Source organism: Pongo abelii, chromosome 2 (assembly GCF_028885655.2).
Source record: "Pongo abelii isolate AG06213 chromosome 2, NHGRI_mPonAbe1-v2.0_pri, whole genome shotgun sequence".
Taxonomy (NCBI): domain Eukaryota; kingdom Metazoa; phylum Chordata; class Mammalia; order Primates; family Hominidae; genus Pongo; species Pongo abelii.
In genome coordinates, this window is record NC_085928.1 from 206,345,634 (window position 1) to 206,373,390 (window position 27,757).

General features: G+C 55.6%; 1 protein-coding gene across 21 annotated transcripts in view; it reads right to left on the minus strand.

Annotated features, from left to right (window-relative positions):
• Positions 1-26,853, minus strand: part of TNK2 (tyrosine kinase non receptor 2) — a 44,441-nt gene extending 17,588 nt beyond the window's left edge. For 3 of the 21 annotated variants that reach the window (XM_063722616.1, XM_054551018.2, XM_054551013.2), the window contains exons 1-5: positions 12,762-12,967; positions 5,876-6,056; positions 4,496-4,566; positions 2,314-2,535; positions 646-798 (exon numbers count right to left, since the gene is read on the minus strand). In XM_063722616.1, the coding sequence (XP_063578686.1) occupies positions 646-798; positions 2,314-2,535; positions 4,496-4,566; positions 5,876-6,056; positions 12,762-12,932 (798 nt within the window). In that variant the 5' untranslated portion in view covers positions 12,933-12,967. Of the gene's footprint in view, positions 1-645; positions 799-2,313; positions 2,536-2,913; positions 3,051-4,495; positions 4,567-5,875; positions 6,057-9,875; positions 10,258-12,761; positions 12,969-13,404; positions 13,458-13,550; positions 13,675-26,655 lie in introns of those variants that run through there. The other 18 variants (XM_054551017.2, XM_054551028.2, XM_054551019.2 and 15 more) reach the window with 13 other exon arrangements.
• Between the last annotated feature and the right edge of the window lie 904 nt (positions 26,854-27,757).

Sequence of the window (27,757 nt, forward strand, 5' to 3'; positions counted from 1 at the left end):
CTCTCCCTCGAGGCAATTTGGGAAACTGATGCCTAGAGAGAAGGAGCCCAAAGAGGCAGTGGCTAGAAATTCCAAAACTCGGCCGGGTGTGGTGGCTCACGCCTGTAATCCCAGCACTCTGGGAGGCCGAGGCGGGTAGATCATTTGAGGTCAGGAGTTTGGGACCAGCCTGGCCAACATGGTGAAACCCCCATCTCTACTAAAAATACAAAAATTAGCCAGGCATGGTAAGCACACGGCTGTAATCCCAGCTACTTGGAAGCCTGAGGCAGGAAAATCGCGTGAACCCAGGAGGCCGAGGTTGCAGTGAGCCGAGATCATGCCATTGCACTCCAGCCTGGGTGACAAAGTGAGACTCCGTCTTAAAATAAATAAATAAATAAAACATAAATTCCCCCAAATTAAACTCAGTGGCCAGCCCCTCCCATGTGAGTAACTCTGACACTGAGCACCAGCAAAATCCAGAGACAGACCCGGACTGGACCGCAGCAGACACAGCCCGTACCAGGCTGGGCCCCTGTGGACCCCTTTACTCCATCAGGTTGGGAGACCAAAGTAGGATCTAGGGCGCCTCTGACCTTAGGATGGAGAGTAACCGAACCACACATCTGGGACCAGAGCCCTCTCCCTGCCCGCAGCACTCACCATCTTCATGGGCGGCGTGAGCACCACCCCGTAGAGGCGGATGAGGTTTCGGTGGTCGAGCGAGTGCATAGCATTGACCTCCCGGATGAAGTCGTCCATGGCTTCCGGCTGGCTCAGGACATCGGGCTTCAGGCACTTCACAGCCACACTCACCTGCCCAGAGCAGGATTTGCAAGGACTCAGGACTTGCCAGGTCCCGGACACGAGGAGCCAACCTGCTCCACCCTCCAATTTGACTCAACGATCCCTGCCTCCGAGCTCCTCATCTGGGTGGGTAAGCATGTCACCAGTGTCTGGGCTTACGTGCTCTGCGTGAGGCCTGGCTGGAGAAGGGCAGACGGCTGGCCCTCGGGAGCCATCGTCGGCCACGCCTCCCCTTCCTGGGGGAATGCCAGGCTTCAATACCAACCAAAAAGTAAGAGATAACCAGTATGATGACAGAATATTCAAATGTTATAAAATGGATTTTTTTTTTTGAGACAGAGTCTCGCTCTTGTCGCCCAGGCTGGAGTGCAGTGACGTGATCTCAGCTCACTGCAACCTCTGCCTCCCGGGTTCAAGTGATTCTCCTGCCTCAGCCTCCTGAGTAGCTGGGATTACAGGCAGGTGCCACCACGCCTGGCTAATTTTGTATTTTAGTAGAGATGGGGTTTCTCCATATTGCTCAGGCTGGTCATAAAATGGAATATTAAAAGGTATTTTGCTGTAGAAGGAAAATGCTTTAAATGTAATGCCAAAAACAAACGTGTGGAGCTAGAAGTCGGCACAGCGACTTCCCCAGGAGAAGGACGCACTGAGTGACAGCAGCTTCCCCAGGAGAAGGATGCACTGAGTGGACGGAGCATGAGGAGCCCTCTGAGGTGCCGGGAATGCACCACACGTGATCTGAGCAGTAAGGACACGGCTCCTGCATAGGAAACACTCACACCAGAACTGTATGCTGTGGTGCACACGTTATCCCTGAGGGGAAAATGTTAAATGCAATGCCGAGAAGAAAGAACAAGATTTTAAAAGCTGTATCCAGAATTTGTATCTTAACTAAATCCAACAAAATACCTAAAGTGGGAGGAAGAGGCAGAAATGCCAACTCGGCTTCCTCTGACTGGTGGGATTACACGCAACTTTTTTTTCTTGTTTTTCAAATACTTTCCAAATTTTATAATAAGTAAATTATTTTTATAGTTGAAATAATAAATGTGCTTAGTTAAACCTGAGCATGGGCTGGGCATAGTGGCTCACATCTGTAATCCCAGCACTTTGGGAGGCTAAGGTGGGCAGATCACCTGAGGTCAGGGGTTTGAGACCAGCCTGGCCAACATGGTGAAACCCCATCTCTACTAAAAAGACAGAAACTAGCTGGGTGTGGTGGCGCGCACCTGTAATCCCAGCTACTCAGGAGGCTGAGGCAGGAGGATCTCTTGAACCCAGAAAGTGGAGGTTGCAGGGAGCCAAGATCGTGCCTATTGCGCTCCAGCCTGGGCGACAGAGCGAGACTCCGTCTCAAAAAAATAAATAAATAAAACCCCAAAAATCTTGAGCATGGACTCTGGGATGAGCCACACTGTGACGCGTCCCCGGTCCCATCCACATCCTGGTTGGGGGCAGAAGAGCCACTACCAGCCCCAGGTCCCATGCCTCTGCTGCACTGGCAGGACACAGAGAGCTCACCGTCTTCCCTGAGGGCGCGTCCCACTCGCCCCTGCGCACCACGCCAAAGGAGCCATCGCCCAGCTTCTCCAGGAGGCGCAGGTCCTTCTCCCCAATGAGGCAGGTAAGGCTCTGCAGGGGTCCCTCCCCTGCTGGGCCCCCAGGGGCGGGCGAGGTCTTCCGGAAGGTGCTCTGAGAGTGATGAGCGGGGAACTCAGCCTCCAGTCGCTTTCCACTGAACACCTGTTTGAAGGCAGCCGGGGGCCAGATGGAATCCAACACCCCAGGGTCAGTCACTCAGTCCCACCCTGCTGGGTCCACCTGGTGATCCCTGGCTTCGGCTTCCAGATAGGTCCTGGCTTTGCCAAACTGCCAGTGGGGCAGCCTGGCTGGAAGCCCACACTCCGTCCAGGGCACACCCCCAAATACGAACCCAAAGCCTGATGCTGGCCTCAAGGAGGGTGCCAGAAAAAGACCGACAGGCATGCAGCCTGTGGCTGAGTGGCCCCACACCCAGCTGTGTGGACAGGGAGGGCACCGCCAGCCAAGGTCCGAGTCTCCTCCCAGTCCTGCCCCACCCTCCCTTCCTGCACCCGCCACCCTGCAGACTCCAGCCCTAACCCGCGTCGATGGCGCAGGAGCCGCAGGGGCCCTCCACAAACACCTCCTTGTCCATTTTTAGCCCTGGCCCCTTCTCTGGCCTGACCATTTGGTGCTGTCTGTCTCCACCCTCACCAGGGAGTCGGCTGCCCTTCATCCTGCCCAGGGGAGAGGATAATTTTAGTCTGAGGTTGAACCGTGAGTGTGTGTGTGGTTCAGATGAAGCTAGTCCTTGCTGGGGGGGGCCTGGGAAGACAGCTGGGTCTCTGGAGGGGCGCCTAGAGCTGAGGGCTGAGACAGAAGGAAGAGTGGAGGAGACTCGGAGGCCACGGTGGACAGGGAGGGGCCGAAGGTCAAGGGACAGAAGAAAGGAGGCCGTGAGGGTCAAAGCTGCCACATCAGTCTGACTCGGCCTCCACTGAGGCACCCACAGCCTCGGCTCCAGGCTGCAGATTCTTGCCAGCTTGGGTCTCACGCCCCCAGAGCTGGTGGATCCTTGTCTGTCCGGGCTAGGGTGCCTCAAATCTGAGGGCCTCTTCTGGCCTCTGCCCTGTGCTTCCTCCCAGTAACTAGAATTCCTTACGTTTGCAAGCAATGTTCAGGTTACAAGACCCTCCGCAGCCATTATCTCCGGTGCCTCCTACAGCCCCAGGAGGTGAGCTGGGCAGTGGGGCCCAGCATCATTTCACTGAAGACACAACAAAAATCTGGAGGCCACTGACCACCCAGGGACCTATCAAGAGCCAGTGGCAGATCCAAGACCCCTAAATCTCAGCACCCCTAATCTCGGCAAACCACGCTGCTCTCTTCTCCTGCTTCCACCATCCCGACACTACTCATCCTTCCCTAAAACCCGGGCAAAGGACCAGGACAGTGTTCCCAGAAAAAGCCACAGGATCCCAAGAGACAGCCCCTTTGCCGGATTGCGGCCAGGAAAATCTCTGCTGCCCAATCCCACTCCAGCTGCCCGGCCCTGCCCACCCCCCAACCCAGCCCTGAAGCCAGAAGTGGGGAGGAAAGGCCACGGCTGGCTCACTTCCTCTCTCATTGTCTTCCAGACAATGGGCGAAGTTCCACTGAGTCAGACCAGGGATTCACTACACCACAGACCCAAATTAGGACAAGGTGTGGGGAGAGGTGGGGACAGGCTGTGGGGAAGGAAGCTGTCAGCAGGGACAGACGACCAGAGAAACCCACAGATTAGAGAGGGTCGGGGAGGAGAGAAGCCAAGCAAAGATGTTCTGGGTCCAGACAGGTCCACCACCCCACGCTGGACACTGGCCCCAATGCTCAGACACAGCGGGGCTAAGTTAAGGCACACTTGTCAATAAGCTCCTGTTCCAGGCATGCTGAGAGGGGCTGTGAAGGCCTCACCGCACGCAGGCTGCTCGCGTGTCCGTATCTGGCGGAGACAGACACTTAGCCCGGCAGCTCTACAAGTGCCCTGCCCGATAAGACCCTGGAGGCGGGGGTCCTGTACAAAGTGCCGGCGGAACGGCGAGATTCGACCTGCCGGGGAGCTGAGGAAGGTTCCCAGGACCGGAAGCAGAGGGGGCGTTCGAGGCTGCCACCCTCCCACCTCCTCACCCACCTCCTCACCCACCTTACTCATCCACGACTTGCGTTTGCACAAGGCCTTCCTCCTCTTCACAGCCTCCCACAGCCGCCGCTGGCCTGCAGGGAGGGTGGGGAACCCCGTGCTGTGAAGGCCGCCGTAGCCCAAGAGAGGCTGCTGCCTGTGGTCCCCTTGGGGGTGAGTGTGCCACTAGACACCGTCCAGCACGATGATAGCAATGAAATCAACCCCAACTAACTCGGAGCCTCAACTGACCAGACAGTCTCTGCACGCCACTTCCTGGCACTGGCTCTCAAACTGGGTGAAGGTGTTTAACCAAAAACTTGAAGCGATGGGCTTCTCCCAGTTCTCAGGAAAAATCAAGGTAATGAACAGGATTTTCTCAATGTTGAGGTTTTTTTCCCTCCGTAAAATTCTTAGGCTACTGGCATCAGACACCAACTATCCAAGCCTAAAGTAGCATAAGTCAATGTCTAACTTAGCACATTACTACCTATTTAGCTATTTTAACTAAGTCAGTGTCTAACTTGACACATTATTACCTATTTAGCTATTTTAACTTGAAAGCCCTAATATGTTTCTAACCTTCTATGAAGAACATCATGACTTTTTAGATGCTACAACCCCCTTTTAGGAAAAATATGAAGGGCTGAACTCATATCAGAGCAAACCTGTGTGTGTGTGCGTGCGTGTGTGTGCATCTGCGTGTGTGCCTGCGTGTGTGTGCGTGCGTGCCTGTGCGCGTGTGCGCATGCGTGTGTGCGTGTGCCTGCGTGCGTGCATGTGTGTGCGTGTGCGCATGCGTGTGCACATGTGCGCGTGTATGTGTGCGTGTCTGTGTGCGCAAGCGAGTGCGTGCGTGTGTGTGTGCGTATGCCCGCACATGCGTGTGCGTGCCCGTGTATGTGTGTGCGTGTGCGTGCCCGTGTATGTGTGCGCGTGTGCATGTGCGTGTGCGTGCGTGTGCATATGTGTGTGCGTGTGAGAGAGCGAGAAAGAGAGTGTGAGCGCAAATCAGCAAACCATCTGAGAGCTAGCGTTCTCCCTACAGATCTCTGGACATGGACCCCCGGGTATTCAGAATGATGAGAACCAGACTCAATTTGATGGCTTATGAAGGAGGGGCGATGGAGGACATACACTCTACATGAGAACAATCAGAACGTGGCATGGAGTGACTCCTGTGTAGCCGGCTTTAGGGAAGGCCTCACTCTCCTCAAACTCCAATTCACCTTTACAACTGCCAACTGTTCTCATCACACATCAGCATCTACTGATGTCCCTCCTGCTCCCTCAGAGCTCTGGGACAGACAGAGTTCTCAGCTGCCACCCGCGCACTGAGTGGTCCTGAGGACAGAGGACGGAAACGGTGAGGGGCAAGACAAGCCAGGCCAACATCCCACCTACCAGGCCGGCCCATGCCGATCTTCTCCAGGTCCTCATTCTTGACGTACTCAAAGTGGGACAGGCGGGTGATATTGAGGTCATCTCGGAGCCGCAGGAAGTACTGTTGCAGCTGCACCTCGGACAGCAGCTCCAGCAGCCAGCCTGTGCCCTCCTCTGGCTGCATGCTGCCGCCTCCCAGCCTCTGTGGGGAGGGAGGAGTGGCTCAGGGACAAGGGTTGTTGGGGGACAACAGGGGCCTGCCCGAGTGACCTGGGCTCACCTTCATCCCACTACACATCCACCTGGAAGGGCTCACACCACCTTCTGACTCCCGAGAGAAGCTACTGAGAACCGCCTGGACCCACGTCCCCTATTCCTGCCAGCCACAGGGCACAATTAGGGCAGTGGAGATACTGCACTGTCCCTGGAGTCAGGAGTCAGGGTCTTGCTCCCGAAATGTGATCTGTGGCTGAGTGACCCAAGATCAACCCGTCTGTGCTCATGTTCCTCACCTGCTCTAAGTTTCTAGGGGTCGAAAGCCCTTGAAAATCTTTTAAAAACTAACAGTGGTCTCTCCGGGAACATCGACGTGTTCTTACTCCTAATATTTGATAAAAATCTCTGCAGGGTGCAGTGTGCCCTGAGACCCATCTATAGACTCCTCAGATGTGATGGAGAAAACTCTCAAGATCAGATGAGCTCTTAAGCTAAGTTCCTCCCAACGCCTGACCACCCCAGCCTCTCCTAACAATCCAAAGACCCCTCCACGGGCCACCACTCAAGTGCCTACAGGGCCACAGCAAGCAGAAGACAAGAGGGAGGGGTGGGGCCTGGGGTGGGCTTGCAGACGCCCCTGTCAACAGGGAGCTCAGATCCCATCAGTGGTTGTCACAAGAGACTGTGGCCCAGTGTGGTCAAAGCTTTCCATTTTTTCAAGAAAGAAATCTCAATTTATATGTGAAATCTCACCATTAGTTTGTTTGGAAAAGGTAATATATGCACATGGTAAAATATCCAGAAGGCACACTGAGCCACAAATCTCATCCCCTCCCCAACTGCACAGCTACCCAGCTCCCCAGGAGCTGCCAGAGACGTCTTCTGCGGACGCTTCAAACTCTGTTGTCCCTACACAAATATTCACGCATTGACCACACCATTCTGTTCCCTGATTTCACTTAATATTCGTCTTTCTCCTGACTTTTTAACAATGCTGAATAGTTCAGACCTGAAATGCACGCACACGCACACACAGCGTACTGGACAAAGCACACTGCAGGCCGCAATCAGCAGATGGTACCGGAGAGTGACCTCTGACCTACACTCTCCTGGGCCCAGATAAAGAAGCTGGTGGCACCTGCAAAACTAAGCAAGCGGATCCACCGCACAGCAAACCCACCCCTGTCTGCGTCAGGTATGTCAGAGCTGAGGGCGTGGCCAGGCTAGCCCCTGACCCATGCTCGATCCCCAAAGAGGAAAACAGGCAAGAGAAAAAAGGCCAGCTGCCCGGCTGGGGACCAAGCCATCCCCCTCCCCCCACTCAGCGGTGCCCTCCTCTCCAGCTCCCATCACAGTGAGCAGCACTCAGAGAAGCAGGCACACACAGCCCAGGCCCAGCGTGAGTCTCCTGCCCCCACAGTTCCCAGTGGCCCTGCCAACACAGTGCCAGTTCTGACTTTTTCAGGCAGCTCAGGGAAGTACAAAGAGTAACAAAGGGGAATGAGAAACCCTCAGTTCAAATCCTGGCTCTTCCACCTCGGCGACCGGGCAGGCAGCTGGGCCAGCCGGTGGTTTCCTTAAAGCTGTAACCCTTTACTGGAACGGTTCTCCTGAGGCTGCACAGCCCCCTATGGGACAGGTTTGGTTGCCACAACATTTGGGAGGGGCCTTAGTGACATTCAGTGGGTGGTTTGGGGACAAGAGCGTGAGCTAGCCTGCAATGCATAGGACATTCTCGCACTGTCCCAAATCCCACACAACTCAATTCATGAAGGTGTTTATGATCATGCAAAGCTAGAATATGATCCCACTTTATATATAAACAAGAAAGTACTTTTATAGTTTTTTGTTTGTTTGTTTTGAGACAGTCTCACTCTGTCACCCAGGCTGGAGTACAATGGTATGATCTTGGCTCACTGCAAACTCAGCCTCCCAGGTTCAGGCAATTCTCCCACCTCAGCCTCCCGAGAAGCTGGGATTACAGGCACCTACCACCACGCCCGGCTAATTTTTGTATTTTTAGTAGAGACGGGGTTCCTCCATGTTGGCCAGGCTGGTCTCGAACCCCTGACCTCAAGTGATCCACCTGCCTTGGCCTCCCTAAGTGCTGGGATTACAGACGTGAGCCACTGCTCCTGGCCTTATGGTTTTAATATAAAATAAATTTTCCTGGAATGAAACTACTGTGTAAACTTAAGGGAAAATGGACTTTGCTTTATTCAGAACATAGCAGAGGTCCACTATTTGCAAAAAATGTCAATGAAGGCAACCCCCTCTCATTATTTCAAAACTCCCCTCTCGGTCAGCACTTGCAGATGCTGCCTTCACGGTGTTTCCACCTGAGGTCTCAGGATCTGACTCCTTACTACATTGTCTAGGTTACTAACGTATTAGGATACATAAAATATTATTACCTTCCTCTTATGTCTCTTTATATTAGAGTTCCCACTGTGTTGCTTGTTTCATTGTACACAGGTTAACACGTTAATATAACAGGTTATATATTTCTATTAACTTTATTTAAGACGAGTAACAATAAAAATAACATCTAGGCTGAGCGCAGTGGCTCACGCCTGTAATCCCAGCACTCAGAGAGGCTGAGGTGGGCGGATCACCTGAGTTCGAGACCAGCCTGACCAACATGGAGAAACCCCGTCTCTACTAAAAATAGAAAATTAGCCGGGCGTGGTGGCACATGCCTGTAATCCCAGCTACTCAGGAGGCTGAGGTGAGCCAAGATTGTGCCATTGCACTCCAGCCTGGGCAACAAGAGCAAAACTGCATCTCAAAATAAAATAAAATCTAACACTTCAACTGCACTTACTATATGCGAGGAACAGTTCTAAGTATTAAGCTGTATTCATTTATCCTCAACAAAATCATCTGTTTACAAAACAAGAGGAGTGGAGTTTAAGAGGACCAGGCCCTGCGGCTTTCCGGAAGCAAGCCCAGAGGCGCACTGGCAGTCACGGGCCTAGGCAGCGTCTCCCCTCTACCCGGCCACGGCCATGGCCTGGCCACCACTGCCCTGTCCCTGGAGCAAAGTGACCCCACCCCCTCCAGGGCTCAGCCTCAGGATGGGGGCTCCTAGTCTCCCGCAGGGTGAGCAGTCTCCAGGCCCCCTCTTCTTCCTCCCACCACCAACTCCCAAGGATCCAGGCCCCCTCCTCTAGGCTCCGGAAAACAGCTCAAAGCCATGCCCGGGGTGGTCAGGGCTGGGGGAGACCCAGAGGCCCCTCCCCTGAAGCTCTTCAGAAAGCACAGCCCGGCCCTTTCTCTCTCCCTGAAACACCAGCTAATGCACCTCTGCTCAGCTGCACACTCCCCTCCATGCTCCCTGACCCAGCAGTGCGGCTCTGCACAGGGGATGCGTGTGGGAGGACGGGAAGGAACTGCGGGATCCCGGTGAGGGAGGCAGTCAGGGTCTCAGTCCAGGGTGACACCGCAGGGGTCCGCCTCCCCTTTAAGTCCCCCTCCAGCCCAAAGTTCTTTGTGCAGCACAGGGCATGGCTGCAGCTCCTCCCGAGTTCAAACACTCTCCAATTCTGCATGGGCCTGGCCCCCAGCACCTCGCGGAGTCTGCACACCTGTGTCCGTCACTACTCTGTGGCCGGCGTGCAAACACACAGGCCAAGAACAATGAATGCAGCAGCCGCAGGGAGGCCACTTGGCCCGGGCCCCCCGTCAAGCCCGCACTGGCGGGGTCCCTCAGCCGCTCCCAGTCCTGCTTTCTGCCTCTCAGTCAAGTGCTGGTGCTGAGGAGCCCAGCCAGTCCCCAGCAGTGCAGCCCCTGCCCCCCACTCACTGTGTACAGGCGTCGCCGCAGTCTGGCCAGGAGAGGGAAGGAGAGCTCCAGGCCAGGGAACCGACGTGCTGCCGGCATCTCCACGCAGCGGGACCCCCCTGAGCAGTCACCGGGGATCCGGCGGCCTCGGCTCCGGAGCTTCGCACTCTGCCCAGGAGCCCCCCAAATCCCACACCAGGGGCAGGAAATGAGGAAGAACGGGGTGGGCCCCTCCACTCTGCTGCAAGCCCGGCTGGGTTTCCACAGCTGGCCAGTCTGGCAGGGAACGGAGGAGCTTTCCTCACGCTGGCTGCAGCCGGGATCCTCTGTCCTGTTTCTGTCTTCTCTCCAGGGCAGTGGCCACAGTCCAGCCCTACTCCCCGGCTTCCCCACCCGACTGCCCGCCCGCCCGCCCTCCCTCCTGCCTGCCTGCCTGCCTCTCTCTCTCTCCCTCCCTCCTTCCCTCCCTCCCCAGCTGAGCAGCTCTGACACTGGCTGAAAAAGGACCTTTCTGAATCACTGCCAAGAGGGCGGCAGGAATGGGGGGGACTCTTCCTCCCAGCCACCCGCGCTGGCCCCCCTGCCTCCCCATACACAAAGCTCCTGTCTCTGGCTTCTACCCCAGCCCTCACAGTTGCAGACAACTCCTGCGACTTTAGGGTGGGGGCTCTGTGACTCAAACAGCATGTACAAAGCAGGGCTGTGGACTCCCTCATGGGCTTGTGTGGGGACGTGGGGACTAACACACAGCCTGAGTGGGAGGCTTGGGCCCCAGAGGCTCTGCTGGGCCCTGCGATGACTCTTCAGAGACCCTCCCCCACCTCCCAGTCCCAGCCTTGGCTGGGCGTCTCCTGGCTCAGACCCTAACGTGGCCCTGTTACCCTGGTGCCCGACGGAAATAGGAGGCCGGCAGCCTGCCAGAGCGGGGTAGTCCAGCCAAGAGCAAGCGTAGGGTGGGGTGAGGATCCTCACCCCCTCCCCTGGGGTGGCCCTGTCTGCTGCCCAAACACCCAGGGTGCCTCCTACCCAGAGCAGGTGGCCAAGTTCCCAAACCCCCTCAAAACAAACAAATATGCCCTGAGACTCCTGCTGGGATGCCCCCACCCCAAAGCTGTAGGATGTCTCCTGTGTAACACCCCCGACACAGACCACAGCCTCAGATTAAGGGGCCTAGAGACACTCCATCAAGCCCCCGTGGGGCCTCCATGTTTCTAGAACTGACAAATGATTTCTCTGGCCCTCCTCAAAGGGTGCCAGCTGCTCTTACACCCCCCTCGCTACAGCCCCCAGACACACCTGACAGCTGCAGGAAGCCCTCTCCAGCTCCCCAGGCACCCCCCGCTCCCTGCTGAGCCATGCCTAGGGAGCCCCTGTTTCTTGCACACTGCTCTCTTGTCCCTGTCCAGCTGGCCACCAGCTCAGGGAGCCTCAGCTGGCTGGAGGGGTGGGCAGCTGGGGAGCAGGGCTTTGGGGACTCAGCATCCCAGGCTCCCTTCCCAGGGCCTCTCCCAGCGCTTGACCTCCCTGATGATGCCGAAAGGGACAGCCATTTCCTGGTCTAACTCTAGGAGGTGGGGAGGAGGACACCCCCAACTTCAGTCCCTCTTCCTCATCCCGTCATCCACCCCACAAAGCTTGTGGAGATAGCAGGTGTGGACTGAGTGGGGGCTGAGGTCAGGTGGACAAGGTCAGGCCTACGTTACACTGGAGCTGACTTTTCCCCAAACCTTGGCTGACTGTGCCTTGCATCAGAGAAGCCTACAGCCTACCCTGGCACCAAGCACACCTGGAAGGAGACCCAGGGACCGGGGGCCGGGGAACAATTTAAGCGGGGTTATTCCCTCTACTTCAAAATGGGTCTGCTGGATCAGAATAGCCAGATTAAAAACTCTAGCGTCCCCAGAAATATGTGTCTCAAAGTCACCAGAACCCCACGCCTGACTCTCCCTTCCTTGGATGTCCAGTAAGAACAAGACCTGTAACTGGCCCAGTAATCCAACTGCGGGAAGAAGCAGAGTATTTGCGGGTCAGAGCCAGGCCAGCTCCTGGAATCCCCCTCCTTTTTTTTTCTTTTTTTTTTTTTTTTTTTTTTTGAGAGTCTTGCTCTATCGCCCAGGCTTGAGTGCAGTGGCGCGATCCTGGGTTCAAGTGATTGTCCTGCCTCAGCCTCCCGAGTAGCTGGGATTACAGGCACCTGCCACCATGCCCAGCTATTTTTTTTTTTTTTTTCGCCATGTTGGCCAGGCTGGTCCCGAACTCCTGACCTCAGCGTCCTGATCTCAGGTGATCTGCCCGCCTCGGCCTCCCAAAGTGCTGAGATGACGGGCGTGAGCCACCGCGCCCGGCCCGGCCCCGCCCCCTTTCTCCTCGCCCAGGAAAACAGCCCAACCTTAAGCCCCAACGCTCCCACCTAGTCCCCCTTTCTCCTGTCAGCTACTGCCCTCTGCCGGTCGGGAGACGAAGTGCTTTCTCTCCAGGGCGAAGGGAAGCGGCCCCATCCATCAACACAGTGACCATATTTTCAAAAGCCAACAAGGACATCTGGCTTGATATTCATACTCAAAAGGCTAGGAAATGGGAATGCCCAGGACATACAGACTCAGCTCTCCTAAAAGACTGAACCCCAATCCTAGCAGTGCTTCCTGGACTCCCTTGGGGCATGGAAGAAAGCCCAACGGGCAGCTTTTTGGGGTCCCAGGGGATCCATGCACACAGAGGCAGATGCCAGCATCACTAAGTCACCACCGCGACACCCACAGAAAACACACCGCTCTCTGTTCCCTGGCCCAGGAGCAGACACCCTCACTCCTGAGAGGCTGCCGCAGGGGGCAGGGCTGGGCCCGGCTCACAGCAGACGAAGGGGTCTGGGGCCCAGGTGTCTGGCTGTCCCCTAGCCTTCCCCATTACCTGCGGTCCCTCCTCGCTCCCAGCCAGGCGCTGGTAAGCAGATCTCTCCCCCATGGAGCCCAAAAGCCCAGTGGCTGCGGTCAGGGAGAGAAGCAGCGCCCGCAGCCCCCGCCCCGCAGCGGCACCGGCAGCGTCACTGCCCTGCGTCCTGGGAGGCCGGGCCTCGAGCATCCTCCAGAAGGAGCGCAGGGCCGCTACTGCGTCTCAGCCCCGGGGGAGGCCCCAGTTTGTGACCCCCGCCCCCCACAGCCTCATCGCGCCCCTCCTCCTGCGGGCCTGCGGCCCGGCCCAGCTCCGCTCCTCCTCTCCGCGGCGCGGCTCCCACCCTCTCCCGGGGAGCCAGCCGTGCCAGCCCCGGGCTGACCCCCACCGAGAGAGAGCCGGGGCTCTGCCTTCGCCGGCCGCGGAACCGGGCTCCACGCAGCCCTCGGCCCGCCTCCAGGTCCCCGGAGCCACCAACCGGGGCCTTGGGGATTCCCGAGTCCCCCGTATTCACGGCGAACGGCCATCCGAGAAGCCCACAGCAGAGGCGCCTCCGTCCGACTCCCCCTGAGACCCCTCCTCCGAGGCACCCCGGGGCCTGCAGCCCCCCCGCCCCCAGCCCGCCCCGGGGCCGCCTGCTCCCAGAACGCCGGGCGCCCACCTGCCCCGCAGCTCGGCCCCGCGCTCAGCCGCCTCCCAGCGCCCGCCTCCCGCGCAGGCCACGCCCCCGGCCCAGGCCCCCGCGGCCGATTCCCCGCGCGCCACTCCCGCAACGCCGCACGCGCTGTGCGCTGGGCACGCACGGACCTCCCTGACTTCACAGCGGTGACACGAGGGCCCGGACTCCTGCTGAAAAGCCGCCCCGACACAGGCCCACGCGGGGGCGCCGCGCCCAGCACTGGCGCGAGGCCATCGCCGGCACAGGAAGTCCCAGGGCAGAGGCTCTTCCTCTCCCCCGGGGCCCCAAGGCACCGCTTCTCATTCTGGTGGCATCTGAAGCAGCCACTGACTCTTTAGTACCGGGTATTTAGGGCTGAGCTCAGGGCACCCTCCCTGGGTTGGGGCAGAGGAGAGACAGATACCGCGACCTCTCCTCCCCACGCAGCGTCAAGGCTGAGCCAGACCCTGGGAGGGCACTAGGTGAGGCTCCCCCTAAGGCCCACTCTCCTCACACAGCCCCTTCCCCACCCCAAGCACACCAGGGTAGGTGGATGACTGCCGGCGAGGCCCCCAAACGCCTGGTTCTATGCTGTACAGAAGCTCCTCGGCATCTTACTGCAGCTAAAGGCACACACTAGTCCTGGGAGTAGCTGCAAAGCCGGGAGGCTGTAGAAGGCAAGGCAGAAAATACCAGGCCCCTCCCTTCTTGCCCTGGCTGGATAAAGGATCTGATCCAAACCACTGCCCTTTCCTGCTTTCTCCCTGCCTCACCTCCCCCTGTAAATCTCGCGTCCTAGTACCATCCTATTGTAAGACATCCACAGGATCCAAACTACCTCTAGGATTTCGAGAATCCACCCCACGTGTACACCCCCTCTGCTCTTCACTTGTCTCTTTCTATCTCCACTCTGCAGAGCTAAAGGAAACAAGAGGCTGGAAACCAGCCCAGCTCTGCTGTCCATTCCCCTCTCCAGCCTCTCCAACTGCATGTGAAGTGACAAATCCACACCAAGGCGCAGACATGACAGGCAATTTCCGGCCAAGAGGATTTTTCCAAAACAATCTACCGTATTCTTAGGAATATACACCAACCCTACCTCCCAGCTGGCCCTCTCCCATCTCCACCTCCTTCTTCTCCAAGCCCTGAAGGAAAAAAGAACATACTGAAGAGGAGAGGGGGGCTTACAGCTCCTCCCCCAGCCAGAGGATTATCTTGCTTCCACATGTCAGCCCCACCAAGTTTAGTTAGCCTTAACTCACCCCTCTGTGCGCAGAGCCCAAGCTTCTGGAGCAAGGCCAGGCTGGGTGCCCTCGGAATCTCATCCCAGAGGAACCTGCACCAGGCAACCCTGCACCTTCAGGTCAGCTGGGCCTGACATCACACTGGTCTGGGGAGGAGGCTGGCCAGGGCCCAAGAAAGAAAAGGGAGTGATTCAGACACACGCCATGACTGTCCATACTCTCTCCATCTCCAGGACACGGGGGCCCACTCCCTCCCAGGGGGGCCTGGCAGCTGAGGTCCTGAGGGCAGGCAAGGCTGTGTCTGCTGGCAGTGCTAGGCCCATGGTCCAGCCCTGAAGCCTCTTCACCCTCACATGTTTTCTGTTTGTTTGTTTGTTTGAGATAGGGTCTCACTGTGCCCCCAGACTGGAGTGCAGTGGTGCGATCTTGGCTCACTGCAACCTCTGCCTCCCAGGCTCAAGCAATCCTCCTGCCTCCATCTCCTGAGTAGCTGGGATTACAGGTGTGCACTATCACACCCAGCTAATTTTTGTATTTTTTGTAGAGATGAGGTTTCGTCATGTTGCCCAGGCTGGTCTCAAACTCCTGGGCTCAAGCATTCTGCCAGCCTTGCTCTCTCAAAGTGCTGGGATTACAGACATGAGCCACTGCACCTGCCCCCTGCCCCCACCGCTGCTGCCCACCCCGCCCCCAGCTTCTTAACTGTTGTATTTCCTAAGACTTTTGAACTCATGTTTCCTTCTATTCTCCACTGATGCTCTGCTCCCTGGGGTGACCTACGCCTCCAGGGGCTCCTATTACCACCATGTGCTGTCCCCATTCCTGAATTCCTGTGGCTCCAGACCCACATTTCCAGACATTTACAGGGCAGCTCCGCTAGGAGGCTGCACAGGTACTGCACATTGCACATCCAAACTGGGCTCACCAGCACCCCTTCAACTCTGCTTCTGCGCTCCTGTATCCTGCTGAAAACATCACAAGCCAACACCAGCCACCCGAGGTAGAAACCACACCCCACCACGGACCCCCAACCAAGACTCCTCCTCCTTCCTCCACCTTCTCCACCAGGCACACCGGTCCGGCCACTTCAACCGCCTCAGAATTCCTCCCAACAGTGACAATGAGATCAGGAGTCAGGCAGATGGGGGCTGAAATCCTGACTCCATCACGCTCCAGTGGGGCAACTTTTGAGCAAATAACCTCTAAGCCTCAATTTCCTCATCTGTAGAGAGGGGATAAACGGAATCTCCTTCATAAAACTGTCACGAAGAGTCAAGCACAGCACCTGGCTGCCTACTGTTACTGTGCTCCAAGCACAGACCTGCCGTCCTCCCCCGGCTGGCACGCAGGCCCTTCCCTCAGTCCTCGAGGGCCCAATCCCGGCTGGCACGCAGGCCCTTCCCTCAGTCCTCGAGGGTCCAATCCCGGCTGGCACGCAGGCCCTTCCCTCAGTCCTCGAGGGCCCAATCCCGGCTGGCACGCAGGCCCTTCCCTCAGTCCTCGAGGGCCCAATCCCGGCTGGCACGCAGGCCCTTCCCTCAGTCCTCGAGGGCCCAATCCCGGCTGGCACGCAGGCCCTTCCCTCAGTCCTCGAGGGCCCAATCCCGGCTGGCACGCAGGCCCTTCCCTCAGTCCTCGAGGGCCCAATCCCGGCTGGCACGCAGGCCCTTCCCTCAGTCCTCGAGGGCCCAATCCCGGCTGGCACGCAGGCCCTTCCCTCAGTCCTCGAGGGCCCAATCCCGGCTGGCACGCAGGCCCTTCCCTCAGTCCTCGAGGGCCCAATCCCGGCTGGCACGCAGGCCCTTCCCTCAGTCCTCGAGGGCCCAATCCCGGCTGGCACGCAGGCCCTTCCCTCAGTCCTCGAGGGCCCAATCCCCGGCTGGCACACAGGCCCTCTGGGCTGCACTCCTCACCTAGTTCCTCACCTCTCTCTCTTAGCATTCCCTTCAAATGTCTCCATGTCCCAGCCAAGCCAAGTGTTTGCCCTTCCCTAGACATACTCTGGGGTTCTTCTTGTTTTTTGTTTTTAAGAGACTGGGTCTTGCTCTGTTGCCCAGGCTGGAGTGCAGTGGTGTGACCATGGCTTATTTTAACTTTGAACTCCTTGGCTCAAGTGACCCTCCTACCTCAGCCTCCTGAGTAGCTGGGATGACAAGCACCAGCCACCATGTCCGGATGCCCTTTAATTTTAATGTCTGTGGCGGGGCCCAGTGGCTCACGCCTGTAATCCCAGCACTTTGGGAGGCCGAGGCAGGCAGATCACCTGAGGTCAGGAGTTCGAGACCAGCCTAACCAACATGGTGAAACCCCGTCTCTACTAAAAAATATAAAAATTAGCTGGGCGTGGTGGTGTGCGCCTGTAATCCCAGCTACTCGGGAGGCTGAGGCAGGAGAATCGCTTGAATCCAGGAGGCGGAGGTTGCAGTGAGCCAAGATCGTGCCACTGCACTCCAGCCTGGGCAACAGAGAGACTCCATCTCAATAAATAAATAAATAAATAAATAAAATTTAATGCCTGAGCTATTTTTTGTCTGTGACACTTCTACTTTGTCTACATGATAAACTCCCACACACTCCTCAAGACCCAAGTCAAATGCCATCTCTTCTGTAAATTCCCATTTCCTAGCCACAAATGGTTATCTCTGCTGTTTTGTTGGAGGGATGCTTGAAAACATGAGTAGTAAAACTACACAATAATACATGTGAAAAATAGCCAAAAGAATTTTTTCTTTTTTTGAGATGGAGTCTTGCTCTGTTGCCCAGGCTGGAGTACAATGGCGCGATCTCGGCTCACTGCAACCTCTGCCTCCCAGGTTTAAGCGATTCTCCTGCCTCAGCCTCCCGAGTAGCTGAGATTACAAGTGTGCGCCACCACGCCCAGCTAATTTTTATATTTTTAGTAGAGTTGAGACGGGGTTTCACTGTGTTGGCCAGGATGGTCTCGATCTCCTGACCTCATGATCCGCCCACCTCAGCTTCCCACAGGGCTGAGATTATAGGCGTGAGACACTGTGCCTGGCCAAGAATTTTTAAAAGTTTAAATTATCCATCATGTTCCTATCCTTAAAGGGTCACTATTCCTGTAACTCTTTGTATCAGCATATAATTATGCTGAAGGAGCCGTTTGTACACCTCTGCAACCATCTGTCCACATCTGTCGCCCTGAAGGGAGAACCTGGCAGGGGCCCTGGGTGTGCCTGCTGAGAAGGACTCAGTGTTTGTGAGGAAAACTAGAGAACGGTGGCTGCTTCTTTCCCTGTGAGCTGCTGCCAGGTTGCTTTCCCAGCGGGTGCCAGGAACAAGCCTGGTTGCCCTCTCCCAGCCCCGGCTTTGCCTCCCCCCATGATTTCTAATCCAGAGATGCCAGCACCTTTCTGGGAAGAGGGGCTGTCAATGTCATCACAACCACTCCGACCCCAGACTCACTAAGCAACTCAGTCCCCCAAAGCCATCTCAGAACCAGAACTCAGCCAGTCCCTCAGGCAGAGGGAGAGCCTGACATTGGCCTTAAGGAAGGTGCCTTCTCACCGGACCGCGGACGGGTGCTGGGGCGCGGGCTGCCACACAGGGTGATGGGAAGGGGGCCTGGGTCTGTCAGGATCCCAGCTCACCGAGAGAGAGGAGGGGAACAGGCAGGTGCTAGGGTGGGAGGGCAGAGCACAGAAGCAGAGGCAGACACACCAGACAGGGCCCTGCTATGCCTCGTCCCCTCCAACTCCAGTGGAGAAGGGAGCGTCACTTGAGAGAGCAGGGGCGAGGATCTGACTAAACAGCGTGACCCAGTCCACACTGAACCTGAGGCTGACTGGACTTGGTGGGGCTGACATGTGGCGACAAGAGCATCCATCTGTATCAAGTCTTGAAAGTACTGTGAAACCGTTTCATGCTCCGCCAGCTGAAGACCGGAGTGTCAATGCTGACACACAGAGACAGTACACCGAGAGCCCTAATGTGCTCCTGCACCGTCGCTCCCCAACACAGACACCAGCAGCAGTGGGTGGCGGAGGACACACTGCTGCAGCTGTCTGGGTCTCACTCCATGCACACCACGCGTGCCCAGGTGCCGAGGCCAGGACACGAGTGCCGCAGAGAGCTGCCTCTCGTTGCCTGTCCTGCCCCTGCACTGTCATGGCACGAGGGCCCAGAGGGAAGGATGCAGTCTAGCTCCCAGCAGCTAGCCACTCCCAGAGAGAGCTCTTCCAGGGCTGGGCAGAGGCTGCCTGGCTTGTCATCCTGCGCACTGCCAGCTCAGGCCATACCCCACCCCCAAGCCCTACGCAAGACTCCAGAGCTGAAGGGGCCTATTGTTGGCCCTGGAGGTGGAGTGTGGAAAGAAGGAGTGGAGAGGAGATGCCAGAGCTTGGAAGTGAACATTCAGTCTACAAGATACACTGCTCATCCCCTCAGGACCATGTCTACACCAAGACCCAGGAGCTGGGAACATGTCATCTAGAGCAGGCCGGAGGGCCCAGGAGAGCCTGGGAGCCAGAGAAATGTCTGGGGCTTCAAGACATACACCTTAAATCCCACTGGATCCTGCTCACCATTTGACCCTTGAAGAGCCTGGGACCCTCAAAGGGGAAGGGGCTTGCCTGGTCCAAGGCACTAGGAAGCCGTCATCGGGAATGGAGGCTCAGGATCTGGGGGAGGGCAAATGTTAGGGGAATGGTGACTCTCTTCTGCCATGGGGTAGGGGAGAGCCCTGCCAAGGTCAGGGGACCAGAGAAGAGGCCCTGCTTCATTGGCAGACACAGTATACAGGGGACAGAGAGAAACAGAGGAATCCAATGTTGTTACATCCAGCTGGGGCGCCCAGGAGGTACAGCTGCTGAGGACCAGGAAAACCTCTCTCCCCTCTCACCTTCCTTAGAATCCAGCTGGGGTGCCCAGAAGGTACAGCTGCTGAGGCGGGGGACCAGGAAAACCTCCCTCCCCTCTCACCTTCCTTAGACACCCACCATGCACCCCACCCCACATGCCCACCCGATGCTGGTTTCTGGGAGAATATGAAGGGGCAGAAGTCACAGCCTGCGTCCTCAGGAAGACGCTATGCGCCAGCTCTTCACTAAGAGTGTATCTTCACTGGCTGACCGAAAACCTGCCTTACTACCCCAGATTATCCCCATTTTACAAATATGGAAACAAGCTCTGGAGAGGTGGCCAAGGGCACCCAGAGAGTAAAAGGTAAAGCCAGCATTCAGCCCATTCAGGACTGTACTGCTTGGCCCAAGGAGGCGGGCCCATGGAGGTCCCCGCGGAAGTCTTATAACCCACATCGGACTCGCTGAGTGGATACCATGTCATTCGCTAACGCTGAGTGAATGCGTGGATTCTGTGAGGAAGTCTGAAGAAGGGACAGGGGTTCCAGGAAAAAACAGTAGATTCCACACAATGTCACTCCTTCCTGGAAACCTCACCAGAACAACAATTAAAAAAGGATGTTTTGAATGCCATAGGCCCCTAGGGAGGGGGAGAATGGTAGAGGAAAAACCACCACACAGCTTCCAACTTTGGAAGCTGGAAAGCAGATGGGCTGGTGGCAGTTGAGAGCTGACCCAAGAAAATCACAAATTCCAGCGTCAGAGACACTTGACTGATCGCCTGGAATCCTCAAAAGCCCAGGAACTGGCAGCCCCGGAAACCTCTGGAAGAAGAGGTGAGTGTCAGAAGGGCAATGCTAAAATACAGGGGATTACTGACAAGTTATTTAAGAGACAATAAGGGCCGGGCGCGGTGGCTCACACCTGTAATCCCAGCACCTTGGGAGGCCGAGGTGGGCGGATCACGAGGTCAAAAGATCGAAGCCATCCTGGCCAACATGGTGAAACCCCGTCCCTACTCAAAATACAAAAAAATAGCCAGGCGCGGTGGCTCACGCCTGTAATCCCAGCACTGTGGGAGGCCGAGGTGGGCGAATCACTTGAGGTCAGGAGTTCATGACCAGCCTGGCCAACATGGTGAAACCCCATCTCTACTAAAAATACAAAAGTTAGCCGGGCGTGGTGGCATGTGCCTGTAATCCCAGCTACTCAGGAGGCTGAGGCAGGACAATTGCTTGAATCCAGGAGGCAGAAGTTGCAGTGAGCCAAGATTGCGCCACTGCACTCCAGCCTGGGCAACAGAGTAAGACTCCGTCTCAAAAAAAAAAAAACAAACAAACAATAAAAAAAAACACCTCTCAGCAAAGTAGGAATAAAAGGGAGCTTTTTGCGACCTGGTAAAGGGCAGATATGAAAAACCTATAGCTAATACCACTTTTTTTGTTTTGTCTTGTGAGACAGTTTTGCTCTGTCGCCCACACCGGAGTGCAGTGGCGCGATCTCGGCCCACTGCAACCTCCACCTCCTGGGTTCAAGCGATTCTTGTGCCTTGGCCTCCCAAGTAGCTGGGATTACAGGTGCACACCACCACACCTGGCTAGTTTTTGTATTTTGGGTAGAGACAAGGTTTCACCATGTTGCCCAGGCTGGTCTTGAATTCGTGATCCACCACCTCAGCCTCCCAAAGTACTGGGATTACAGGCGTGAGCCACCACGCCCAGCCAGCTAACACCACTTTTTTTTTTTTTTTTTGAGACAGAGTCGGAATGCAGTGGCGCCATCTCGGCTCACTGCAAGCTCCATCTCCCAGGTTCAAGCAATTCTCCCACCTCAGCCTCCCGAGTAGCTGGGACTACAGGCGCCCGCCACCACACCCAGCTAATTTTTTGTATTTTTAGTAGAGACGGGGTTTCACCATGTTAGCCAGGATGGTCTCGATCTCCTGACCTCGTGATCTGCACACCTCGGCCTCCCAAAGTATTGGGATTACAGGCGTGAGCCACCACGCCTGGCCAGCTAACACCACTCTTAATGGTGAGAGACTAAATGCATCCCCTGGAAGATCAGAAACAAAGTATCTACCCTTCTATTCAACATTATATTAGATGAGGCTGGGCTTGGTGGCCCACCCCCATAATCCCAGCACTTTGGGAGGCTGAGGCAGGCAGGTCACCTAAGGTCAGGAGCTCGAGACCAGCCTGGCCAACATGGTAAAACCCCATCTCTACCAAGGATACAAAAATTAGCCAGGTGTGGTGGCAGGTGCCTGTAATCCCAGCTACTCAGGAGTCTGAGGCAGGAGAATCGCTTGAACCCAGGAGGCGGAGGTTGCAGTGTGCCGAGATTGTGCCACTGCACTCCAGCCTGGGCGACAAGCGCAAAACTCCATCTCAAAAAAACAACAATAACATTATACCAGAGGATCCAGCCAGTGCAATCAGGCAAGAAAAAGAAGTAACAGACATAAAGATCAGAAAGGAGGAAGTAAAACTGTTTATTAGCAGATGACATGGCACTCTATGTAGAAAGTCCAAAGGAAGTTACAAAAAAGCTTACTAGAATAAGTCAATTTAGCAAGACTGCAGGATCCAAGCTCAAAATACAAAAATCAATGGTATTTACATATACTAGCAACGAACAACTGGAAAGTAAAGTTTAAGCAACGGTACCATCTCATAACAGCATTACTGACAACAGCCAAAAGGTGAAAGCCGCTTGAGACCAGGAGTTGGAGACCAGCCTGGGCAACACGGCAAAATCCCGTCTCTACAGAAAATTCCAAAAAAAAAAAAAAAAAAAAAAAATTAGCCAGGCATGGTGGTACACACCTGTAGTCCCAGCTATCCAGGAGGCTGAGGTGGGAGGGTCACCTGAGCCCAGGAAGTCGAGGTTGCAGTGAGCCCTGATCACACCACTGCTCTCCGGCCTGGGAGACACAGTGAGTGAGACCCCGTCGTGAAAAAAAAAAGGTGAAAGCAATCCAAGTAAATGGATAAACAAAAAGTGGTATATTCATACAATAGAATATTATTTACCCTTTAAAAAGAAGAAAATTCTGACATATGCTGCAATGTAAATGAACCTTGAATACACTACGCCGAGGTGAAATAAGCCAGGCACAAAAGAACGAATACTGTAAAATTCTACATCTATGAGGCATCTACAGGAGCCAAATCCATAGAGTCAGAAGGTAAAATGGTGGTTCTCAGGGGCTGAGAGAGGAGGGAACGGGAAGTTACTGTTTAATAGGTGCGGTTTCAGTTTCACAAGATGAGAAAAGTCCTGGAGATGGATGCTGGCGACGGCTGTGCAACAGCGTGAATGTATTTACCACCACTGCAGATGGTTAAAATAGTAGTATATTATGCATATTTTACCACAAGTAGAAGTTTTTAAAAATAAAAAACCAACACTACCAGGAAAAACCAGTATCGTTTACAATAGCATAAAAATAGGTACTATTTAAGGATATGTTCAATAAAAGATGGAAAAGACTGATAGGCCAAAAACTACAAAACACTGCTGAAAGATAGTAAAGAAAACCTAGATAAATACAGAGATATACACTGTTCATGGTCAGAAGGCTCAATACTGCTAACCTATCAATTCTCCCCAAATTGATCATAATCCCAATCAAAATCCCAGCAGGCTTTTTTGTAGAAATTGACAAACTAATTCTAAAATGTATATGGAAGTACAAAGAACCCAGAATAGCTAAAGCAATTTTGAAAAGACAAAACCAAGTTTGAGATCTTACGCTGATTTCAAGACTTACTATAGTTTATAAACCCACAGTAATCAAGATAGTGTGATACTGGGATAAAGACAGACAAATAGATCAATGGAACAAAACAGAATCCAGAATTAGACACACACAAACAATTGATTTTTTTCTTTTTCTTTTTGAGATGGAGTCTCACACTGTCGCCCGGGCCGGAGTGCAGTGGCACAATCTCGGCTCACTGCAACCTCCAAATCCCCGGTTAATGCGATTCTCCTGACTCAGCCTCCCGAGTAGCTGGGATTACAGGTGCCCACCACCATGCCTGGCTAATTTTTTGTATTTTTAGTAGAGACGGGGTTCCGCTACGTTCACAAGATTGGCCTTGAACTCCTGACCTCGTGATCCGCCCGCCTCAGCCTCCCAAAGCACTGGGATTAGAGGCGAGAGCCACCACGCCCGGCCAGCAATTGATTTTTGACAAAGATTCAAAGGCAATTCAGTGGAGAGATACATCTTTTTAATAAATGGTGCTACTAGATCAATTAGATCTCTACATGCAAAAAAACTGGACATTGATTCATACCTTGCACCACATACAAAAATTAACCCCTAATGAATCCTAGATCTCAATGTAAAGCCCAAAACTATAAAATGTCTACAAGAAAATACAGGGGAAAACTGTTGGGACTTTGGGTCAGGCAAAGATTTCTTGGACATGACACCAAAAATGCAATCCACAAAGTAACAAATTAGTAAATTAATCAAAATTTAAAACTTCCCTTCAAAAACACACCATTTTGCACTACTGATCATGAGAATTTTTTTTGGAAACATTGTTAAGAGGATCAAAATACAAAGCCACAAGCTGGAAAAAAGATTTGTAAATCACATACCTGATAAAAGGCTTATATCCAGAATATATCAAGAACTCTTCAGAACTCAACATGAAAAAACCCCACACAATTAAAAATGGGCAAACAGTCTGAACAGACACGGCACCAAAGACATACGTATGGCAAGTGAGCACAGGAGAAGATGCCTAACAACATGAGTCATTAAGGAAATACAAATTAAAGTCGTAATGAGATACCACTACAGACATGAGAGTGTCTAAAATTAGAGGCTGACCACATCGAGAGATGTGGACATATCAAAGACGTGGACAAACCAGAACTCTCATACACAGTGGGTGAGTATATAAAATGTACAACCACTTTGGAAAACCGTCTGGCAGTTTCTTACAGGTTAACTGGATACCTACCACATGACCCAGCCATTTCAGTCCTAGGGATTTACCTAAGATAAATAAAAGCACACATCCACACAAAGACTAACAAAGACGCTCACAACAGCTTTCTCTGAAAACCCACCAGCAGCTCAATGGATAAACAGACTTTCGCACACGTGTACAATGACTGTTGATAGGCACAACCACCTGGACAAACCCCAAAATACTTCTGTTGAATGAAAGACGTGATTCCGTTTACAGTAAATGCTGCAAACTCAGATACAGTGACAGAAAGTAGACCAGCCTGTTACCTGGGGTAGGGGATGGCAGAGGAGCGGGGGATGGAGGGGTTCCACAAGAAAACTTTTGGGGACAGGGGAGTAAGGGGGATGTTCACTATCTTGAAGGTAGGGGTGGTTTCACGGGTATATACACAGGCCACAACTTATTAAATTGTATGTTTTAAATATGCTCAGTTTACCATACATCATTATATCTCAATAAAACTGTTATTTAAAACCAACAAACAAAAAGAAACACTGCATCTTCTAGACGAAGCACAAGGTGGGGGCTAATCTCGGGCTCAGGGGCCAGAGGGAACAGTCTGGCCCTTCCTCCCCAACATCCGCCGGGGCTCCGGGGAGGTGGGCACCAGGCTCCAAAGGGCCTGAGGTTTCTTTACTCACGACGCTGCAGGGGAAGCCCTGGCCCACCGCAGACACCAGGAAACTGAAACCTAAAGACATTATGTTGCCCAAGGAAGTTACACAGCTTGTAAGCGATGTAACCAGATCAAAAGCAATCTGTGTGATGCCAAGGCCTTTCTCCCATTCATCTACAAGTTCAAAAACGCCGACCTGATATAAGTAGGTGAAGATTGTGTGTATGTGTTTAAAACAGACAGTTCTCCCCACTGAAGCCAGACGGTGAGAGGCACTCCGGCCACTGCAGAAGCGTCAGGCACCGCGGGCACAGCAGCTGAACTTCCGGTGCATGAGTGTTTGGGTGGCAGCACGACAGGCATGGGATGAAGCTGACAGGCGGGTTTGAGTTTGTATGAGGAGCAGGCTAACCGGCTCCTCCAGCCGCTGCTACCTTCAGCAGCACTCCCTCTGCCCCCACAGGAGAGCACCCAGTCTGGTTCGGCACAGGGGCCTGGGACCATCTGACTCAGAGCCACACCTCGGGCTGGGGCAGAGAGGGGTCCTCTAGCTAAGGCCCTGGGCAAGCAGCAACCCTGCACCCATCCCCACCCAGGCGCAGGGGAAGCAAGAACCTGACAGTGCCAGGTAAGAGGCGAACAGCTCTAGGAGAGTAAGGCCCACAAGCAGCCCGCCAAGCCCCCCTGGGGGCACGAGGCAGAATGAGTACGTCTGGCACTCAGGCCACGAGGGAGTCAACAAGCCAAATACAGCCCCCACCCCTGGCCCCTACAAGCCCTACCTCTAGACTGGGTTGGGAGCTCCTGCCCTGACAGGTGCAGAGCCCATGATACCACAGCGGCCCATCTGCAAACCTCCCCAGGGTGGGGCCACAGAGGCAGCCCAGAGCTCTGGGGTGCAGGTGCACCCTCCTCTCCCGCCCCTCTCACGCTGGGGTCGTGAAATCCCACTCAAAGACGGGAGGGCTCACCAGTTGCTCTCTCTCCTTCCGCCCACTAATCATCCTTGGCTCTGGGCCCTCAGGGTAAATCAGCTGTGACAGGACGGCGTGGCAGGAGCGGGCCAGGCTCGTGCCGTACCCAAGCCACTAGCTGTCACACTCACATCTCAGCTCACGTGACCAACAGTGTTACAAGATAAGGTTCTGTTAATCCCACGCTGCCCTCTTCCCTTCTGTGGAACGTGTTTTGAGGACCTGTGTGTTGACTGCACCATGCAGAGCATACAGCATGGAGGCACCCCTACTGCCATGGGGGGCAGGTGGAGGGATGACCGTCCTGCAGCTCCTCCCTGGGGCTACCCCTCTCTTCCCTCTGCACAGACCTGGCAGCCACCCAGACGTCCCGCCTGCTGCCTAGACTCTCTAAAAAGATGCCCTATCACTCCAATTACCATACACAGTACTGGGGCGGCGGGGAAGGTCCTGCCTTGCAGCTGAAAACTGCACTGCTTCCTGCCTCCAGGGATGAAAGGCCAAGAGAACGAGGGCAGTGTGGAGACTACGCTCTCGCCAGGGACCTGCAGACTCTCACTTCCAAGCACACGAACTCCAGCTAACAGGACCAGGCTTCCTTACCTGCCGCCTTCCGCTGCCTCCCCGCAGACACAGCTTCAGCGACGCCCAGGCTGAGACAGCAGAAGAGGTTCCCGCCGGCCGCGGCCTGCCCTCAGGCAGTGGCTCCCAGAGCTCACCGGTTCCCCGCACTCTTCTGCGCCCGACTTCCCACGCCCCTACATCCTGCGTTCCCTTCAGCCCCGGAGGTACCGTGGGGCTCGGGCGGCGACCTGCCAGTCACCACCTCCTTCTCCGCCGGCGCCTCCGGGTCCTGAGCCCCTCGCCGGGTCCCTCTCCCTCCTGGGGCTCCTTCCCGTCCAGGTAGGTTTCCTGGACAGCCCGCACCACCTGCCCCTCCTGCACCCCGGGCAGCCAATTCGCTTCTTGCACCCCCAGGCGCCCCTCCCCCGCAGGCCCCCGGGGCCCCACCGGCCGGGCCCTGCCCACCAGCTCCGGGCGGCTTCGGGGCGCCGGGGCCGCTCCCAGGACCACCGCCTCCCGCCCGACGCTCTCCCACTGCCGCTCCCCCAGTTCGCCGGAACTTTCTGGCCCCTCCCTGCGCTCGCGGGGGCCTTCCCGGGACTCGGACGCCGGCTCGGGCTGCTGCAGCAGCCTCCGCGGGCTCCCCTCCCCGCGCTCCTGCACCCCGGCCCGGGCCTCGCCGCGCTCCTGCACCGCGGGGCTGCCTCCGCCCTTCTCCTGGTGCTGCCCGCGGGGCCCCAGCCCCTCCTCCTGCGCCACAGGCCAGCCCGCCGAGCCCGTCCACCTCGGCGGGCGCCCCCAGTCCGCGCCGTCCGGCGGCCCCCACACCACCCCCCGGCTGGGCTCGTGGCCGCGGCCGCCGCGCTCCTGCAGCCCCGGGCCCACCCCGCCCTCCTCCTGCACCGCCGGGCCCACCCCGCCCCGCTCCTCCACGCCGAGCTTCAGCCCGCGGAGCTGCTGCGGGCCCCAGCTGACGACCCCTACGCGCTGCGGCTGCTGCTCCGGCAGCGCAGGGCTCAGCCCGCCGCGCTCCTCCTGCGCGCCCCGCCGGGGGCCCCCGACGGGCTCGGCCCAGCGCACTCGCTTGCCCCCCAGAGGCCGCGCGCTCCCACCCCTCCAGATGGTGCTGCCCTCGGCGCCC